Source organism: Rhipicephalus sanguineus, chromosome 2 (genome assembly GCF_013339695.2).
Source record: "Rhipicephalus sanguineus isolate Rsan-2018 chromosome 2, BIME_Rsan_1.4, whole genome shotgun sequence".
Taxonomy (NCBI): domain Eukaryota; kingdom Metazoa; phylum Arthropoda; class Arachnida; order Ixodida; family Ixodidae; genus Rhipicephalus; species Rhipicephalus sanguineus.
In genome coordinates this window covers 37,297,673-37,317,511 of record NC_051177.1, presented here as the reverse complement: position 1 = coordinate 37,317,511, position 19,839 = coordinate 37,297,673, and the positions used below count along the sequence as shown (strand labels likewise).

Below are 19,839 nucleotides of genomic sequence, written 5' to 3'. Positions count from 1 at the left end.
TTTATGTACAACAGCACCAGCCAACACAAATGCGAGGAAATGTTTACTTCACTGGTGGCAGGTTGAGAATTTAAGGCAGTTTGAATTGCCACGCGAGGACAACAAACAAATGTTTGCCCATGCTGGGCTCAGATGCTTCAGTCATTGGTGTGTACACTCAATTTATGTAACACTGAAGCATTGTTGAAAAGCTTGCCTATCATTTGCATGTAGAACTCTTGACCATAACCGAGCTGTTGGCTTGCTGGACACATTATATGCACTGCAATCTGGGATGTGACTGGGCTTGGTTTCAATCCTCTGTAGGAGATCTACAGGCGAGGCATTGAGACCCTGGCCGAAATGACAGCAAAAACCATGGAGCTGTACCACAAGGTTGCCGAACTTCTACTCGTGAAGTCTTCGCCCGACAGGACGCCCATGCACTACGCTACTCAACTCACAGGGTTTGTTCTCTCTAACATCGTATACGTTTAACACATCTGTTGCTGTCCCTTGCACTACTAGATGATAAGTGCTAACAACAGCGAGTAGTCGGTGTTGCCAATAACTGAACAACTATGCAAATGCTTCGTGTTATTGCAACAGATGTTTGGTACCCGTAGAAGCACATGGGACATGGGATTAGACCCGAATTTATGCAAATGCCGAACTCGTAACCGCAGTTTTCAGTCAGTTTGTCACAGTTTTCACAACCTGTACAGCGGCTCATTAAGTTCGAAGCATCGATCATACCTTAACAGGGCAGGGCAGATACTGATGGACATCAAGTGTACAAGGCTTGTTTTAAGTCAATGGTTGTGTGAGAACATAAGCCACTTTATGACAGGAATGTGCAACTTGTTTCAAGTTATTCACTCTTCTGAAAAATATGGACGTACCTCTTTTGCCTTTTCAGCCTGACTGCTGTGCTTTGCACTGAAGTGGCCATCCTGTCTGCCCAGTGTGGTCGCTGCCTCAACACAGCTGCTGTAAGCCAACCAGTTTCATTACTCTAGCAGTACAAGTGATATGCACAATAGGTAAACATAAAACATGACTCTTCGCAGGATGACTCTGAAGACCCAGACTCAGTGACGCCGTTGATTACGAATATCTATTTGGAGGTGAGATGTTCTTGAAGTCAGTTTCGTTTTTTTTTCTCCATAAGGGGATGAGTTTGAGACCTACGAGGATGCTTGGATAAAAAGTCACACAGCTCACAGATTTGAGACTGGGAATACCGTTTCAACTGCTAGGCAGGAAATTACTTTTTCTCTGGGTCAAGAAGTCTACCATGTCTAATGGTCAGCTTCCAAAACATAATTTTTATGCCGAGCATTTTAGCTACTCGCTCGAAACCACATAAGCAGTGTGCAATGCTGGTTTTCACTGTATAAGAATCAACACTCCTGTAGTACATAGCACTGGGTGGCATAAGATGATTTTTAGCCTTTCAATTTGCAGTGAACAGCAATTCCTTGTTTCAAGTAAGACATTATGATGCATTTCATGTGTAAAACTTCTCAAGAAGATTTAAAATTTTAAATATGGGGGGGGGGGTTGAGCCTAAGCCATAACATGTGTTTAGCTCACTAATTAAAACTTGGGGGCAAGCAAACTTCTCTGCATTTCTTACAATTGAGATTTCTCGTGCATTTGTACAACTCAACATTTTAACGGAAAGATTGGTGAATAGCGCACCATTGCTTGAGCATATGCTGTAATGTGGACATGTTTTAAGATGAATAAAAAAGAATCTTAGGTGGCAAATGCACGCTTTCGACATTTCCAAGCAGGATCGCAGGCAATTAGCATGTCCATCGCTCGCTGGTTATGGGTAACATTGTTAAGGGTAACGTCAGCGAAAATATGTTCTGTGCAGTTACCTTGTGCCACAATAGGCCAAGAAAACACTGCCATTTTTGTGTGGTGTAAAATATATGCACTGAAGCTAGGAAATGCAACAAAAAATGTACAAGTATGCCACTGTGTACTTTGGAAGGCAACCCTAATTCCATGTTTGCCCATTCATTGTAAGCAGCCACTGTGAACTTCACGAGAAATTATTATGTTGCAGGCCTCAAACAGCAACACCTACATCCAAGATGGCTTCCAGCTCCTGGTGCCCATACTACAGCTGCTTGCTGTGCAACAAAAACTTGATTGAAGGATGGCTTCGGGATTCTGATGCCAACTTGTACACAGCTGTAACTCCGATAGAGTACTGCACAGGGTTCTGAATGTTTTCGTTGAATCCATCTGTTGAATGTGTTAACACCTTATCGGACTTAGGTATCGCCTGAAAATGGTCCGACAGTGGAAGTGTTCGATCGCCATGGGACTGATGGCAAAGACATCAGCCTTGATTGAGTAAGACGAGAATGTACTTGAAGTTTCTTGGATAATTTCTAGTGGCAGCCAGTTGCCTGTGTTGATCATCGCGTTTGATTAAAGCTAGATAGTTTAACTTTGGGAACTTGCTCACATTATATGCCGCGAAAGTGATAATTACCTAGCGCATCCGTATGATACCACAGACAAGTTGTATTGAGCATTGTAAACTTATTCAATATGATTCTCTGAAAATGTCACCACTAACAGATTCCAATTAATGAGTTTGTGATGGCAAGATAGCTTCGAGATAATTATATCTAAATAATCCAAGCACATTTAAAATTGCATGCTTGCCACGTTTGCCGTGCCGGTTAAACTGCTGCGTTAACTGTTGCAGCAGACACTTGCATTGCAGTAGCATATGCATGAAACCCTGTGGCTATATTGCTAACCGGTTCTCTGAAGATGTAGCCTGCTGTCTTGCAAATGCACCTTTGGTATTTAGAGCTTGTGGTGGTCATCAGCAAAGATCATGCATGCTGTTACAGAAGCACATTTTAAATTTTAAAACATTGCGTAGGCTGGTCAAGCCCGTAGCCAGCAATATTTTTCGGGGGGAGGGGGGTGCACTTGCTGAAGGCCTTGACAATTTCAGAAGCACACCTATTGTCAAAATTTTTTTTCAGTAAAACACCCCCCCCCCTTCCCGCTATGTGCCTGCGGCTGGTGCATGCTTCTAGGTTAATTTTTTTTTCTCAATTGTCAGGCAAAATAGCAAGCTGCTGTACTTTCTCAGCTTCCACCTCAAGCTCAATGTAGAATTACAGAGCCATTTCTTTTATGATACGTTTAGCATGTTAAAAAATAAAATAAACTTAGCCAGTAGCACTGAAAAAAAAAATTTGTTCTCTCTTAAGCACTGTGTCAAATGCGGCAATTCCAGATTGGTGAAAAGATGGCATTTTGTACATCTTTCCAAGAGTCGCATTGAAACTCTTGCATGCACACACGCTTGAAAGCAGGGCAGCTGTGGCAGTGTAAGTTTTTTATGAGTGCTTTCATTGGCCAAAAGAAGATTCATGCTGATCTGTACAAAGAATGGAATGGCATGTTGCATTTCGGCCTGTCTGATGTACTTGCTGCTACAAATACAGAGCACACTGATGCTGGTCATTTCAGGCTGCTAGACTTAACGCACCGACTGCATATCTGGTTGGTACATCGAAGCTGCTGTTGGCCTGACCATACATTAACAGAGATAACTTTGCTGATCAATCTTCAGCCGTTTAGCATGCCAAAAGTGTTACATGTTCTAATGCTTAGGTGTGTGTTACGATTGCTATTGCTTCCGCATGTACATACAACTGTGTTGGAAATGGTACCTGCATGCCTGTGTGCTAGTGTGTTTGTGTAAATAAATGTTGTAAAACTGATATTTTGCACAAAGCTATCTAGGACGACCCAAATGAAACACAGTAAGGATTGATATGCTACTGAAATACTTACTGTGTTTCGATGAATGTTGCCTGAACTTGTACCACTGACCTTCAGTCAAGATGCTTCCATGCATTCAGAGCTTGTATGTGTTAACTGAACAAAAAATACGAAGGCGCCGACCACAAGAGAATAAAAATGTAATGCCGTTTCGCCACCCAGAATGGGAGCCTTGTTCACAACTGAGCTTATTGCGAACAAGGCTCCCGTTCTGGGTGCCGAAACGTCATTACATTTTTATTCTCTTGTGGTCGGCGTCTTCGTCTTTTTTATTCAACAATTCTTCCCGACCAGACGGGCGTCCGTCGAAGCCTTGATTTTATGTGTTAAGTGATGTTTACCAGAAAGTTTAATCGAAGGAGTTGGGTGAAATATTCATTATGCTCTAATATACAAATTCCTATTGCAGCAGTTGAAAGACTGTTGCAATGAGACAACCACTTTCTTTTCATTCCTCCCTCTTAGTCATGTTGCCGTAGTGGTGTTCTAAGCCTCAGATATGCAAAAAGACACGTCTGATAATATTCCCTAGCTCCGTCAACTGTTTAGACATGTGATCATTGTGTGCAGTCATTCCTTTTGTAGTATAAAGATTATGATCAAAGAAATGCAGGGAAATTGTCATTCGGGTGCTACACATTGTCAGGCTCAGAAACTGCACTTATGGTGGCTTTATTATTAGGTGCAATAAATCAATGGACACAGCTCTTGGCACTGAAAACCGGTTAACTGCGACATGATTCTTGAGGGGCTGAAAAGTGAGCTATGATAACTTTTACTTTAGTCTTCATGGCACTGTGGTATCTATTCAGCTTCTACATTCACTGTACTAATAATAACCACTACAATACAAAAATCCAAGTGCAGGCATACCATTTGCATGGAAGTCAGCAAGTTTACCTGTATAGGTTACAGGTCATCCAATAAGGACACATGCCGTTTACAAGTGAATCTGCTTGCTGAAACTCCACGACCCATAAGCCTTCAGTTGTCCTCCAATAGCGCCAAGAATGCACAATATCCTCAGCTTTGCACTGCCCATTGAGTATATCTGCAACCATGGTTTTTACGTCGGCATTTGTCTGTGCACAGAGCTTAAAATTAATGCCCTGTTTTTCGCCAGTTACGCGAGTTAACCTTGTGGTTGTGCATCCGGAACCCATTATGTGATAGCAAAGCTCTAAAGATAGTGACTCTTCTGCCTTTAGACTAGCTATGTCCCCACTGTACGTACAAGCATATGTGTATACAATGGAAGCCTTATTCCTTTTTCTTCGATACGGATTGCAATTTGCATTTGAAGAAGGTAGAACTTGGCTGCACTAGCAGCTAGTTTTGTGTCAGTGCGTTACACTCGTTAAAAGTTGTGGGTCAATGTTCAACACTCCTTGCATTTTTAATGAGCCTCACATTCTGTCTAGAGCTGTGAACATGCACTGGTGTCTGAGATTGGGCCAAGTGTAATGGTATTGCATCACTGGCCATTTTATTTCAGGAATTACCTTATTACAGGTACCACTGTACAGTCTGTAACATAGCGAGACAGTTCCTTCTGCTTGCTCGTGGGAAGTGTGACTGCGAAATGTTTTGCCTGTATTAATTCACTTATTGCACGCTGGGTGCTGCTCTCAATAAAGAGACTGAGGTTAAGACAAAATGTATATTTGTATGCCTATTATTTTCTTCTCTTTTGCTTTAACAATGCATCCCTCAAGGCAATCTGAAATGAAAGAAAATAGTTGCATACAATTTAGCGCGTAAACAATGTATTTCACTACGAAATACAATGCTATCATGTAAATGGTTATGCAGAACCATTGTAGTAAAAATAAAAGGAATGCAAACTCTTAATTTACATAGAGACCATGTTAAGTGAGGTACACAAATGATCTTAGTCATCCATTAGCAGAAGCCATATTTTAATTACAGCATTCAACTTACAGCAGATGGTTACTGGGTTTGTTGCACCTGGCACCCAAGGCAACATAGCTTTGCTTTCATTTGGCATTAAAAGATGCACTTTCAAAATGACGGATTAATTAAGCACTCCCTATTAATTTCAGGCCAGTGCAGCACTGCTTCAAACATCCTTGTGTGTCGTAGAACAATTCCTTCTCCTCATTTTTCATTTACATGCTCGGAGCACAGATTACAAAAGAAATATACTGCTTCCATAAGCAGACTGCACAGTAATCATATTGCAGTACGATTTAAAAACTGATTGTATGGTCCGTCTACTTTGAAATCTATTGTGCCGAAGTCGGACCATATGTTATGCACAGTAATACAACTAGGAAGCTGCAATCTTCAACCTCATGCAAGCATTTATTACTATGTGGTACTGCAACACGCTATGGAAATCGAAAGCACCTTAGTGCAGTTCCTAAATTGGCGCGCAGCCGAGATTGTTGAAAAGCTACTTCTGGGAACGGACTAGTAACATATCTGGACATAGCAGTACTAAGTATTACATGCAAGTGACTTTCTAAGGTATTGAGAATAATTTTACTAACTACGATCGCATTATCATAGTGCAGATGCTGACACATCTTTCAGTACGGCTCATGGCAGGCATGTCTCTGCTGAGCTAAAACTATTTTAATAAATTCATTAGGACAGCAAAATGTAATAGGAAGATGCGCTACTTGCCTGTTTTTCACGGAACGAGCGCTTTTGCTTGCGCTTAAGTTTGTGCTTGACCATGTTAAAGACTTTGGTCTTGCGTTTTTCCTTATTGCTCTGGCTTGCAAATTCACCCTTTTTCTTTTTTCGTCCACCAAACTTCTCCCGGTCTTCCCTTCCTTCCTACAAGCACAGCATGTTATGTTGCAATTTAGCCAATGCACTCCTGAAGAAAAGTAATCTTTAAGGTACCGAGCATACTACAGCACATACCACTATTTCATATAGGAAACAGAAAAGTAGCTGAAATGCTTATGGCCACAGTCCATAATGGACAGGGACCACCGGAAAAGGTATTGGAGCAAACAGATAAGCTCTGTGCAACAAATCAATGTATTGCAGTTCAGTTGTTAGCTAATGACATGCAATGCCAGCAATGCAGAGATATAAGGTGGGAAAATGTGCTCATTTCACTAATCAAAGTAAACATTAAAAAAAATTACTTTGATAGACGCAAGCCGAGACTCCTTGGTGCTTCTTGGGTTTTTGACTAGCTTCTCAATATCCCTTAGGGAGACAATCTCCTTCCTGTTGCAAAAGAAAGTCAAACACAGAGAATGAGGATGACAATATATGTTCAGGAACAAATCACCATAATTGCAACAACGTGAAAAATGCAGCATTTATTCTCGCCTGCACGCTGCTCTTAGAGGCGAAATAGCTTTATTATTTTTTTACTCTTTCCCACTAGGAAACATCTGGATATCGTGAAAGGTTACCAACTAGTATAAACGAGAATATATGCCCGCTACCTCACCCAAAACATAGGACGAAGACAGCTGCCCCATGACACCTCCAAACTACCTATGCTCTGACATAAGACAGCACAGGCTGCCACGACATAGAGCCTTGCTTACTTCTCGCCAATGGTGGTATCCGTTACTTCAGTAGTGGCAGCAGTAGCAGCATTCTTGGCTGTAGTAGCACCCTTCTTGGTGAACCTCTGGGGTATTGCAGCCTTCATTTTCTTTGAGAGCTGAGCAGCACGAACCTTGGCAAACTCCTGTTGGCTCAGGATTCGAGTCTCTGAAACCAGCGCTGCTTTTTGAGCACGTTCTTCAAGGTTCAGCAAAGGCTTGCCCTTTTTCTAAAACAAAGGGGGAAAAAAAAAGGTGTTCACACTGTTGTGGTGGCATGATTTTCCTGAAGGCAGCATGTATATATGCACTGAATATGCAGCATGTTCTGTGAACAAGAAAGCAGAGCATCAATGGCTCCTCCATACAATTAGCCCAAACAGTGGCAACCTGAGGCGAGTCAGTTGTCCAAGAATTAGTGTAGATGGCCAAACCCAAATGCTCAAGTTCCAGCTGCATAATGGACTGAACCAAGGGAGCTCAAGACATGGAAAAATCACTGAGGTCATTGCTAAAAGTAGCAAGAGCCACCACTTAAATTTTGTGACTGACAATTTGTGTGAGCTCTGGTGGCAGCAAAAGGCGAGAGGTCGATCTATCATCACATGAGGACATTGCAGCAGTGTTTTGTAGCTGGGTGAATGGCTTTCCGATATGATGGCTCATGGCCCGCTCAAAGCACGAGCATTCCCAAATGGTCGCACAATTTGAACGCATAGACAGTTTGGTTAGACTTTGCCACATCATTAGTCAACATTCAGAGAGCACTCACTTCCTGAATGTAGGACATGTACGGATCCACAGGTGTCTGAGTGCAGGCAGCCAGGCTTTTCTCTGTTAAGTCTATGTAAATTTCTAAAGTTATAGTTAGGGGTGTGCGAATACTCGAAATTTCGAATATTTTTCGAATAGTGTTTGCTATTCGATTCAATTCGCACTGGAATTTTACTATTCGAACTATTCGAACTTCCCGAAGACAAATAGAGTCAACGTCCTATTGAAAGTGACCACTTCAGATTTTCAGTATGCTTCACCTCATTACGCTCTCGTAATGCGGCAAAGCTGTCTTTCAAGCTCCATTACGGTCGAACATGTCCAAGACACAATCAACGTCTGATTAGAAGTGGTCCCAAGATATTCAGTATGCTTCACCTCATCACATCCCCACATTGCGGCACAGCTGCCTTTCAAGCTCCGCTACAGTAGCAAGTGTATTAACTCAAGAAAACGCTGGTTCCAACATGGAGATGAAAGCTGTGGCAGAGGTGGGGGCTCAATTAATGCTGTTTTAGACCTGAAATTTAGGCAGGAAGTCCAAAAAATCGGACGCCGAAGCTTTTTAGCATACAAAATTTCAGATGTTATTATATATCGATGTGTTTGAAGCAGATTTGGAACTCAGGGCTTGAAGGGAGCACAGCCTTGTCTGCCACATCAGTTGGGCTTCCATAGAAGTTGAAAGAGCAGGAGAGGCTGAGGAATTGGCATCTTTGCCTACCACGTGTAAAGTGTTGTCGGCAACACTTTGGTTGCACCAAATCATGTACATAAATAGAATTCGGTCTCTACATTGCGCTTCAATCTAGCGAAAAGAAATGCTTTCATGTTGCTATCTCATAAGAATATGCCTAGGAATCCTCTCCAACTTTTTTTTCTGCAACTTCGCTTCGAAGTATTCGAAAAATATTCTAGAAATATCTGAAAAATATTCTATTCGCACTCACACTTCAGTATTTGAATTCGCTACGCACCCAAAATTTTGCTATTTGCACAGCTTTGGTTATGTATATCCACAACTACATCTCGCAGAATGAAGGACGAGAACAAGTTATGATGAAGAAGATGACGGACACTGTGGGGACACTTGACACTGTTCCATGCCCAATGTATTACTCATTGCATGGCTCTCATAATGCTCAGTTGCCCTTCAAGACACTTGCATGGTAATAACAGTCCATGTCATTATGTAGCTGCTACGAAAGGTGATGTGAGTGTGCCCGTGCAAATGCCACCTGACAATTTGGATAACTTGCGAACTTGTGGCAGCATGGAAGCTTTCTTCTGTTTTACTGGGATTGACAACACGAGTGGACTGACTGCACGCTCACCATTGCTTTTTTTGCAAAACTGCCTTGTGGGAAGATTCCCATCTGATTTCAAGACTCACACTAGTAATGGCATGTACGATTGCTTGGAGATGTCTTCATTCATGGAACTGCAACCGCAGACAACGTGGGTGTCCGTATTTGGAGCATGCCGACGTTATTCTATCAGTAACCTCGCACAAGCCAAACAACTTGATTCCTGAGAAACTAATCGTTGTATGTTTATTAATTTGCTGACTTGTTACAAAGAAAGAGCAATAAATTCCCTTTTTGTGCCATCACATTTCGTAAGCCTGCGTTGCCAAAAGCACACCAGTACCCAACAATATACATACCATAGCAGCTTCTGCCCCCTGTTCTGTTTTCTCATCATGGGCAGGTTCTGGGTCGGGTGCTTCGTCGTCTGAATGCTGGACATCAACCCAGCCGTCCGAGTCATCCTCGTCCTCATTGTCACTTTCATTTTCTTCATCTATACAGCAAAAGAAGGCAGCTTTTAATGGCGAAATAATGAAGCTCCCTGTTCAGTGATTTCTCATCACTTCAAGACTATGCATTTGCACCATGTCTAGTTTAGATTGCCAGAGCTTTGTACATCTATTTGTACATTTAAACAAGTTCGCGACACATCGGCAATGTGATTCAACCAATTACATAGACTCACCATTATTTTCCTCTTCACCATCAACGTCCAGCACTTCAGCACCAGGTACAAAGCTTGGAGCTTTGAACTCACCATACTTGAGGGCCTTCAGTTCTTGTGTTTCTTCTGTGGGTTTACCCTGGAGTACAGCATAAATTAACCTTCACATTTTTCTCACAGACTTTAGTTGCCCAGTACTGCCTACGCGTAAATTTTAGTGCCCTGTATTACATGCTACGGGAAGATTGACTGACCTAATGTTTTCAGCATCCTGAAGCTACAAAGCTTCTATCCTATTATAAAGGTGTACAGCGTTTTGAAGCCTTGAGAATCGGTGCTACAGTGGAATATTTTACTAATAAGAGGTATGGGTTCTTGTGGATCTGTTTTCTTTGACTGGTGTTGCAGGTAATATGCAGCGAAATGTGGCAAGTTTAGAGCAAAATATAGGGCTAATGCTGACCCAGACATGATGAAAAACAATCAAAATGACACAGTCAATCAGGTGAACTCGTATTAACTAGCCTAAGTACAAGTCATGAAACTATGAAACAAAGCCATCAACTGCAAATATGGCAGCTTCTAGTTCTTGTGGGTCTTGATTTGCATATAATTTTCTGAAACATGTCACTGAAAAAAAAATATATATAAAAGGCTATCTCAACGACCTGTGAAGCCAACAAAGGTATTTTGACTTCTGCGCATTATGGGTATAAAGTTGAGTGCTACAGAGTAAACTTTTAGGGCAGGAATATGAGAAATGTGCGAATAAAAAATACAGTAAGAGGGAACGAAATCATAAAAGAATTGTAATATATTAAAACTCAATATGACTCGTGGCAGAAGAAAGAATTGAAAATATAGACCTCTATTGGAATATCGACACACCCAGCCGTGAAGGATGCATGTGTTCACTGAAATTTCCTCCCCTTACGTACACGTCCTTCAAGGCTAGATTCATGGATTTTCCTAACTATGTACCAACAGGGCCAGCACCAGACTCTTCTACGATCTAGACCTCATTGTTTGCCTGGATCGGTCAATCAGATGACAGTTGATAAAAAAAAGATATATAAGTTACAACAAAAATAATCATTATAACATGTGGCTTTTGATTGCACCAAACATCTACATTTAGGAAACAGACATTAGACCCCATACTAGCAAACAAAAGAAAAACCAGCATTTGTGTGCAATCAATAGGTCTGCTTGCCGGCCAGAAACATTTTCTTAGTAGCCTCGGTCCATGCAAATTACAATGCAACAGTCAGTGTGACCTTCACACTCAATGTGAGAGAGAGCAACTGGGCGTGTTGGTAATGCATGATTCGAAATAGTAGGCGCAAAGAAGACACGGACGAGAAGGGAGACACACACACACAGGCACCCTGTGTGTGTGTCTCCCTTCTCGTCCCTGTTTTCTTTGCGCCTACAATTTCGAAGCTTCACGCTCATTCAGGTGCAGTACAATAAGTTTTGCTAACACGAAGAAAATAGCTTACTCTAAACTTTCTTGCAAGCATCTCTGGGTTTATGGTCCTGTAGAGATGGATCAGTGACTTGGCAGCTGTTGAAACATCTATAAAAGAGGTACAAGAAGACACGAGATTGCACACTAAGGTGACCACAACCTGCCACATAATTTTATTAATTTAACCAGTTATGATTAAACAACTTATGGGTATGCCTAGGAACTAAACACGATGCGTGTTCTTGGGACCAGCCCAGTACACTGACAGACAAGTAGGATGATATCATCAATGTCACAAGTCAGTTGAATTGAACACAGAACCACTCCGTTTGGCTCTTAAAATTTTACATGTAGCTCACGATGACTAGGTATTAAACACAGAATTAACAATAATCAACGTGCTGCAATGCACAAATTGCACACAAAATGCCAACTCTAACAGCGTAACCTTGCGTGAGATAATTAAGTAAGAATAAATAAACAAGATAACAGTCAAAAGTAAGTGTCAAAAACCGGAAAAACATAAAAGGCAAGTTGAAGTGCTCACTTTTGTCTCTGTATGACTTGTATTGAGCCAAGTCGTGCAACAAATCTCCATTCATGACCAGGGGGCACCGTGCACATACTTCTCTAATTGCATTCAACCTGAAGAGATGAATGAAGAGAGTACAAAACCAGCATGATCTGCACTCAGTTCACACAGGTTTCTGTTTAGATGCATGGCTTTAATAAGACCTCGCCAGCACAAGCATCGAAAACGTTGTTACTGTTGTAGACAATAAACAATGCGAAACACTGGAAACGCCTTATGCATCCCCAATAAGTTTCTTTTGTGCATGCATGTGTCCCTTTGTACAATTTTTAAATACTATTTAGTACTGCTAGCATCAGCAATGCACATGTACAAGCCGTTTTCAATGTGCATAAAGAGTTTTACAGTATACTCACCCAACGGTCATTACTTCAACTGAGTTGCGCTCCGTAACAAAGTTGTTGGCGATTGCCATCAACACAGGCTCTAATACCTACAAGAAGCAGAATAAACACAGTTACCAACAGGAAACACAAATAGAACTTAAGAAAAACAAAACTGTGCATTAAGTGCTGGCAGACCAAATGAAGAAAGACTTGCATCTGGTGGAACGAGCTCATGGGAGGCCTGTGCTGTGTACTGCAGTATCTTTGTGACCTCTGGAAGAGGAAGATAAATGGTGATTCATATACTGCATGTTGTGGAACAAGTAAATGTTGCCAATGTTTCACACGAGACGCAAAACAATTGTGAACACTGTAAGCGAGCCAGTACACCAGCACACATATGCGGAGACCCACCTCTTTGATGTGGCTGGAGGTATCTCTGGACCAGGGGGTAATAGTTGAACACAAAGAGCTGGCAAATGAATGATAAACATATTAAATAGATATACACATAGTTATCATCTGAAAGTATGGGTAAGTTTAATGACTAATTAAAAGGAAACAACATACTTAGTTAGGCTGGTACTCTTTTTTATTTTTGAGCGTTTGATTCGCTCTGACACGATTGTTTGCCATTTTAGATACTGCATGACAATGAATAGCACACTACACTATAGCATACTACATTATAACAGCAATATAGGAAAAAGGACAGAGTAGAAGAAGAACGCAGACTTCCAGCTCAGTTGGCAAACCGTACCTTTCCTCACCATGAAACTAAAGCGACCACATATTCATAAGGACATCCTACCAGTATTTTTTCTGTGTACATTTACAGCACTTTACAAAAAGAAGGGTATTATTACCTCGTGAATGCCAATAAGGCGCGAAATCAAGTTCATGACAAGAAGCTTGACTTCAAATTTCTCGTTCATTTCTTGCAGAGACTTCAGAAGCTTCTCGGCCATGGCTGCAAGGTATTTAATTATATGGTAAGCACACAACACTACATCAGGCACAAATAGCAATGATAGAATAATGAAAATACAGGAGGTACGAAGAAAAATTGACAGGTGAGCTCACACTGTGGATCGTGTATCAGGTGAAGCGCGGAAAAGTTGAAAACCTGTGCCTTGTGGTCCTTCTTTTGTTTCTAGGATTGAAAAATGAGAAATGCATGATGAAAGAAAAGAAAGAGAGAAAAAAAAGCATAGTAACTGATTTGCCCTCATGACTATTTTAGGCTCTTCAGAAGAATTTGAGCCATCAATGAAAATTTTTGAAATGGTGGAGGAATGTTATTGAGCCTACACAAGAAGTCGAGTCAGCAGCTCTGTGCCTCTGCTAACCGACGATCAACCGTCCAGAAGTTTGCAACAGCTATGCTTTGGTGGAGTTGCTGTAAGTAACTTAGTTCTTGTACAACGTGTGGCTTAGCTAAACATTCACAAGAACTCTCTCAGTTGTACTCTTTAGCATTGATTGCTCGCAGACCTCTGATGCTCTTGGTCCTTTAACAAGACAGTACCATAATCAGTGTCACTTTTACATAATATTACTGTCCCATACACTGGGTTTTCCACACCTGGAATATGTCAGAGAAAGTTAATAAACTATCTGAATATCCAAATCCTTTCTAATGCGCAACTTTTATTCAGCTGACACATTGTTCCAATGAGTAAGAATGTGAAATTTCTTGCTGCAGAGGCAGTCTTTACTGAAGTAGTGAGTGACAAGCAAATTATTTAGGAGAAGGTGCACTCACACCTTAAGATTTGCACAGAAATAGCTCTTGTACAAGGAGAAATGAAAGGGAAGCATAGTAAGTACAATGTTGAGCACATCGGATAAGAGCATGGGGCAACCATGGTTGCTTTACTTAAGCCCCCTCACCTTCTTTGCTTGCTTGCTTTTGTCGAGAATACGCTTCCTCTTTCGTGACTTCTTGTTCACACGATGAGCCATGATGATTTCCTGTATGCTTGGGCCTTCAGGCTGCACACATCACAGACATTCACAAACATTTACAAGTTGCACCCTTTTCAACGTAACTCTTGGCAAAGTGGACGACATTAACACAATACCTCAGACTCGCTGCTGGAATCTTCGTTTTTTGCCTCTTCATCGCTACCGAGGAAGAAGTTGAGAGCGGTCGCCAGCATCTACGAAAAGCCCAAGTCAATAAAACTGGCAAGAGCCCATGCATCTTCATTCACCTTTGTTGCCTTGTGGAAGCAGGCTGTGGCTATGGCATTCACTGTCTTGGCATCATTCCATATGTTCTTTTTGTACAGAGTTATCATGACATCCTGAGAACAAAATGGCCAGAATAATACCACACTTATGCACCATAAAAAGTCGCTAAAGATGTTGGAAGATTTTTAATTAAACAAACATACAACACCTGTTTACAGTTCACCAAAACAAGCAGAATTGTTCAACACGCTGCAGAAAATAACTGGCAATACAAATAACTGGCAGCTTATTACAGCAGCATTATTGGCACTAAGGGAAGCACAGTAAAGGAGTTTACATGGCAGAGAGGTACCTAGAGATCTCCAAGAAGGGCATTTGTCCGGCACTCGGCCTGAAATAGGGCGATGCTATATTAGCATGCAAGGGATCTCCTGGGCACCTAAGTGCTTGAGCTGCTTGCTTTTGCCTCACTACAACTGAAGGTTAATCAGTAGCTCTAAGTAGTAGTTACTAATGCAAATGAGAGGCACTTCTGCAAGAACATGACACAGCAAGTGTGCCTGGTTTTCAAAGCCTGGGCTGAAAAAATAGGGGGATTATGGAGGTTATTAGCCCCGAGAACGAACACTGGCGGCGCGGCGGTCGCGGCGATGTGACGTCACGGCAAGGACTTGCTTGCTCCGCAGCCGAAGATCGCCTTTTTCTGCGCCCGCCGCGTACCCGCTCTTTCGCGATACGGTGGTGATTACTGCTCATTCTTGCGATGCAAATCACCCAAGGGAGAAGGTAGAAGTTTACACTACCAGCGAAAGTTTAGTAAGCTGTAGAAAGTTTGGATAATATAGCTTATAATGGGCTAATTCCCGCCCGAACGGAAGCTTCACCGTGAAAATGGTGATGTACGAGAGCAAGACATTCGTTGTTTTCACCGCGTACTCCAAGACATCGGTGCTAATAAAATTTACGCTAATGGCTCTAACTTCATTACAACGTGGCGTAGACTCCACGGTCAGAACACGCATCCCGAAGATTACACGTTAAATTAAAACGTTTTCAATTCACTAAATACATTGCGGCTTATCGTACAAGTTATGTATGCATTTGCAGATTATCTAGGTGATTTGACAGAATTGCGCTTGCTGCTACAGAAGACTTTAGATGAATCTGTCTATCGTGAAGAATCACTTAATACATCCGGGAAATTAAACAAAATAATACTGCCATGCGCACAATGGTTTAGGAAATTCTGAGGTGTTAGTGTATACTTGGATTATCTAAACATTTCTTCTCAACACCCGTCTGGGATTAAGTGGCCGTATACCCCGATTTGCATGAACTGCTGGTCCGATGAACCGCCGGGTCACGAGCGGTAATGTTAAATTCTCGTGGGAGCACTGTTGATAACAATGGTCTGCAAAACAAACGTCTGAAAGTCGAAATGAGTGTTTTGAACTGTTTCAATGGCACTCTCAGTGACGTGGCCCAAGTATTAATTGAATGTCCTTCGCCTTAATGAGTCAATTAATGGTCTCGCACGTCATGTCCACATAAAGGTTCATGATGCTCAGGGGTATATCAAATGCAAAAGGAAATCATTTATGAGCTGGCTATCTAAACTAGTACTTATACAAGTGTAATGGCGCCGTTGCTACGATGCTGCATGAAGACACAATCTGACAGCAATAAGGAGTTTCCGCAATTAACCTCAACTTTTTTATGTTCTGAAATGACGCCCCGAAATTACTGCGTGAAAAACGTGAAACTAAGCAACATGATGAGTGAGCGAGTACACAAGAAAAACAAACACAACAACTGCGGCAGTATTCTCGGGCGAGCGCTTTCGAGATATTTTGCGAAGCTCAATACTGCATGCGCTTTCGTAATCGTGTGCGGGGCTCGGCACACCGGCAAGAACGCTGTCCGCTGATCGCGGATGCGTCCGATGCAAATAACACTTGTGGAGGCGAAGCCATCATATTTTTTAAAGGAATCGCCCGTGAACAACGCAACCTAATATAATGTGAATAAGGTGTCTTGTGTGAAGACCACGACATGATTGTGAGACACGCTGCAGATTAATTTTGACCGTCTCGAATTCTTTAACGTGCTCCTGTACCTAAGCAGAGGAATGTTGCTTTTCACATCCGTCGGAATGCGGCTGCTGTGGTTGGGAATCAGACCCGTCCCCGAAGTTAGCAGCGCGACACAACAACAAACCTGATCACCCCTTTCAAAGTGTGCACAACGGCGCGTGGGCACCGTTGGGGACTGTGAAGAAAAAATGCATATAACTTCTTCCCGTTTTACTAGGAACATTATCGATGCTGTTTTCGTCATTCATCTGAAGCTTGAGAAAGGCAAAAAGCGAACGTAAACAGCGGAACAGCGCACGAAGCAAGCGCGTAATATGCCGACGCGTCACGGCGGGCGTCGAAGAGTCCTTGCCGTGACATCATTCACTTCTCGGGGCTAATAGTACTCTCTGAGCCACAACATATAATAAAGGAGTTCATTTTTGCAACACGACTGCATTGCACCGAAGCTGTGTTGTCTGAGGCAACATGAACAAGGGCGTCAGAAATCTCTGATGGTATGAAAATATAGGTGTGCACCATTCATCACTCTTGAAGGTGGTTGTTTGCCTCATACCACATGTATCGTATATGAGATTGCCTTTTATGCACGTGCATGCACTACACTGACAGAACTCTGATGTTGAGTAATAACTACGTGACTTACGCCCCATACACACTGCTACTTACGAGAGATGTCTTAGCAGCTACTAGGTTGCTATCCTTCAACATGGTAAACATGAAGTTCTGCAGTGTCTGAAAACAAGGAAGAAAAAGGTGGCTTGATTGCAGGCCTGAAAGGAGTATCCAAGAAACGAAAGCAAAAACTGACACATGTCTTGCCGCAAACTTGTCCATATATATACTCTCCATGAAAGACATGTATCGACTGCTAAGGGTTTCTTTCATTGCACAGTGCAGATTATCAACAGTATTACCCGTGGCCAATTGTAATGCTGAGATATGTACGACTGAAGTAGTTCTTTACATATTTATGACAGGGGGCAACTTGCTGATGGAACACCTTATTACTTTGACACTTACTATATTCACCATGGCACTTACTATAAACAGTGGATAGTAGGGAATACAAACAAGAAAATGGTATTTCAGGTATGTTGATACACACAGAGTTAGTAACATTTTGTTGCTTGAAGATACTGGTCAAGTCCTTTTCCCACCAACAGGGTACATGCGACGATGATTTTAAAAAATATGAAAAATACCGAGTTCAGCTTGGCATCCTTTCTTTTGGCATTGGTATTTTTTATATCCTGGATTATGTGGTTCTTGAGGAAAACCCTCAGGGATTTGTCCTGACACCTTAACAGGTTGAAGAAGAGCTCCAGCAGATCTGTTGGCTGCAGCAAACCCTTGTTGCGTAGCAGGATTAGGGCTCTGCAGAATGTCTGCACAAAATCAATTGTGAGAACAGTCAGAACAATGCAGCACCAATCAGCTGGAACCAGGTCCACAAGATGTTACATGTGTTAGCACTGTACAACAACCAAACTGTTCCTGTGTTCAAGATGAACAGTGCTAAAGTTATGAGCACTTGCCCACACATGAACACAGTTCGGGTTACAATAGGCAATGATGGAAAGGCACAAGGTTCTCCAGGTGGTCGATTATGAGGTAACAGTGTCAAGCATAATGTCACAGGAATATGTTCTAAATTATGAGTTTCGTGAGCTAGAGACATACATTTACATTGAGGTATGCACAGCCTACTAGCCCAAAGAACAGCAGAATGCTCAGAAACCTAAGTGTTCCTGAAATGAGGAGCTGTTAAGCACTATGGACTCTTTTTTTCCATCTTAAGCAAGCACTTTTGCCATCATAGCCAGAGGTCTCCAGTAGGTCAATAAGAAAGGAGTGAGGGAAAATTCTGAAGTATCGGGTCTTAACAAGTTTTGAACACATGTTCAAATCTTAAATGGACGCTCTACTTGCAACACTTTCAGTGCACATCTATGAACCGGTGATGTATTCTGTTGTCAACTGTAAACCTGCGCAGTCACGACATCAATTTATCCATGTCTGAAGCAGGTGGCAGAAATAGTTTTTGGTGTATTTTCTGTTCAACCTGAGTTTGAAGATCCATGCGGCAAATGGCATCAAATTGCGTGACCACAGAAAGCGGAGTTCATTAAACTGGGTTTAAGTTAGTCCTTCTCAAAGACATTATACCTTCCAGCGTATAGCTCATACAGATAGCTCTTCAAGACCGTCTTCAACAGATCACTTCAAAGCTTTCCTCCTTCAATTCCGGTTGCATTCTTCACATCATACGAATTAGGCCGCTCTGTATTTGGCGCACCGTCAGCGGCAATTTCTTGCAGGCTCCTGCATTCCTTGTATTTATTGTAAATGATGAAAGTTTCGCTTTTTGTTGTACCCAAAACAAGAAACGTTTCAACCACTGGTGAAACTGCTGCCAGACTATGATGCCGCTCTGAAAAAACTCGATGGTATGCAGCAAATGAACGCCAATCTAGAAACGTCACAGTAAATGCCGGCATTTCAGTGATAGGTCATAGTAGATAATGTAAAGGCAAATGATGTAAAAACGTCAAAACCAACGTACCATCCGCATTTCGGGATCAAGCTGGGTGTTGTAATTCTTGAGGAGATCGACCATATCCTGCGGGAACTGTTTCATCTCTTCTTCATAACAGTGACTGACTTGTGCCAGAAACATGACCAGCTCGTCCAACTCCTTGTTGTGCTCCGTTGGACGGAGCCGGAAAGCTTGAAGCAGCGATTCATAGTAGTGGCGTTGCAAATTGAACTAGAACGAAAAGTCGTCAGCAGTAATGAAGCGACAATCAACGTAATGAAAATCGGCGACATGACACAGGAATCGCAGACCGCTACGAACGTAAACAGTTACCTACCTCATCTTTGTAGGATAAGGGATCACGTTTTATCAAGTTTTGCAACTGCGGTAGATTGTTGGGGAGCTTGTTTCCCGCTCTTTGCTTCATGGCTTTTGCCGATGTTCTAGTTTCTGTACACTCAACTGCGCCAGTTTCCAAACACGTGCCGACACTTGCAGCTGTCAACAAAACTGCCAACCATTCTT

At 42.0% G+C, this 19,839-nt stretch overlaps 2 protein-coding genes across 2 annotated transcripts in view; one reads left to right on the top strand and one right to left on the bottom strand.

Annotated features, from left to right (window-relative positions):
* LOC119382767 (protein FAM114A2) overlaps positions 1 to 5,467 on the top strand; it is a 14,795-nt gene extending 9,328 nt beyond the window's left edge. Inside the window, exons 11-14 of the mRNA XM_037650612.2 lie at positions 307 to 446; positions 899 to 971; positions 1,050 to 1,106; positions 2,060 to 5,467. Of these exons, the coding sequence (XP_037506540.1) occupies positions 307 to 446; positions 899 to 971; positions 1,050 to 1,106; positions 2,060 to 2,149 (360 nt within the window). The 3' untranslated portion in view covers positions 2,150 to 5,467. The remainder of the gene's footprint in view (positions 1 to 306; positions 447 to 898; positions 972 to 1,049; positions 1,107 to 2,059) is intronic.
* LOC119382766 (protein SDA1 homolog) lies at positions 5,457 to 19,839 on the bottom strand. Its single transcript, XM_037650611.1, has 20 exons — positions 19,652 to 19,839; positions 19,342 to 19,545; positions 17,981 to 18,163; positions 17,445 to 17,510; positions 14,703 to 14,795; positions 14,571 to 14,648; positions 14,380 to 14,481; positions 13,570 to 13,639; positions 13,353 to 13,456; positions 12,901 to 12,958; positions 12,701 to 12,759; positions 12,517 to 12,593; positions 12,116 to 12,213; positions 11,600 to 11,676; positions 10,119 to 10,236; positions 9,790 to 9,926; positions 7,350 to 7,579; positions 6,936 to 7,020; positions 6,460 to 6,615; positions 5,457 to 5,530 (listed from the first exon to the last, which is right to left on the bottom strand). Exons 1-20 carry the CDS (start codon positions 19,739 to 19,741, stop codon positions 5,486 to 5,488), a joined length of 2,130 nt encoding a protein of 709 aa, XP_037506539.1. The 5' UTR covers positions 19,742 to 19,839; the 3' UTR covers positions 5,457 to 5,485.

Bases quoted from the DNA above. Each gene is read 5' to 3' on its own strand.
- LOC119382766 (XM_037650611.1), bottom strand. From the start codon at position 19,741: ATGAAGCAAAGAGCGGGAAACAAGCTCCCCAACAATCTACCGCAGTTG. The intron at 17,511-17,980 runs GTATTTTTCATA...CCTTGTTTTCAG, and splicing joins AGGATGCCAAGCTGAACTCG to ACACTGCAGAACTTCATGTT. The intron at 5,531-6,459 runs GCAAGTAGCGCA...CTTTCATTTCAG, and splicing joins GCTCGTTCCGTGAAAAACAG to ATTGCCTTGAGGGATGCATT.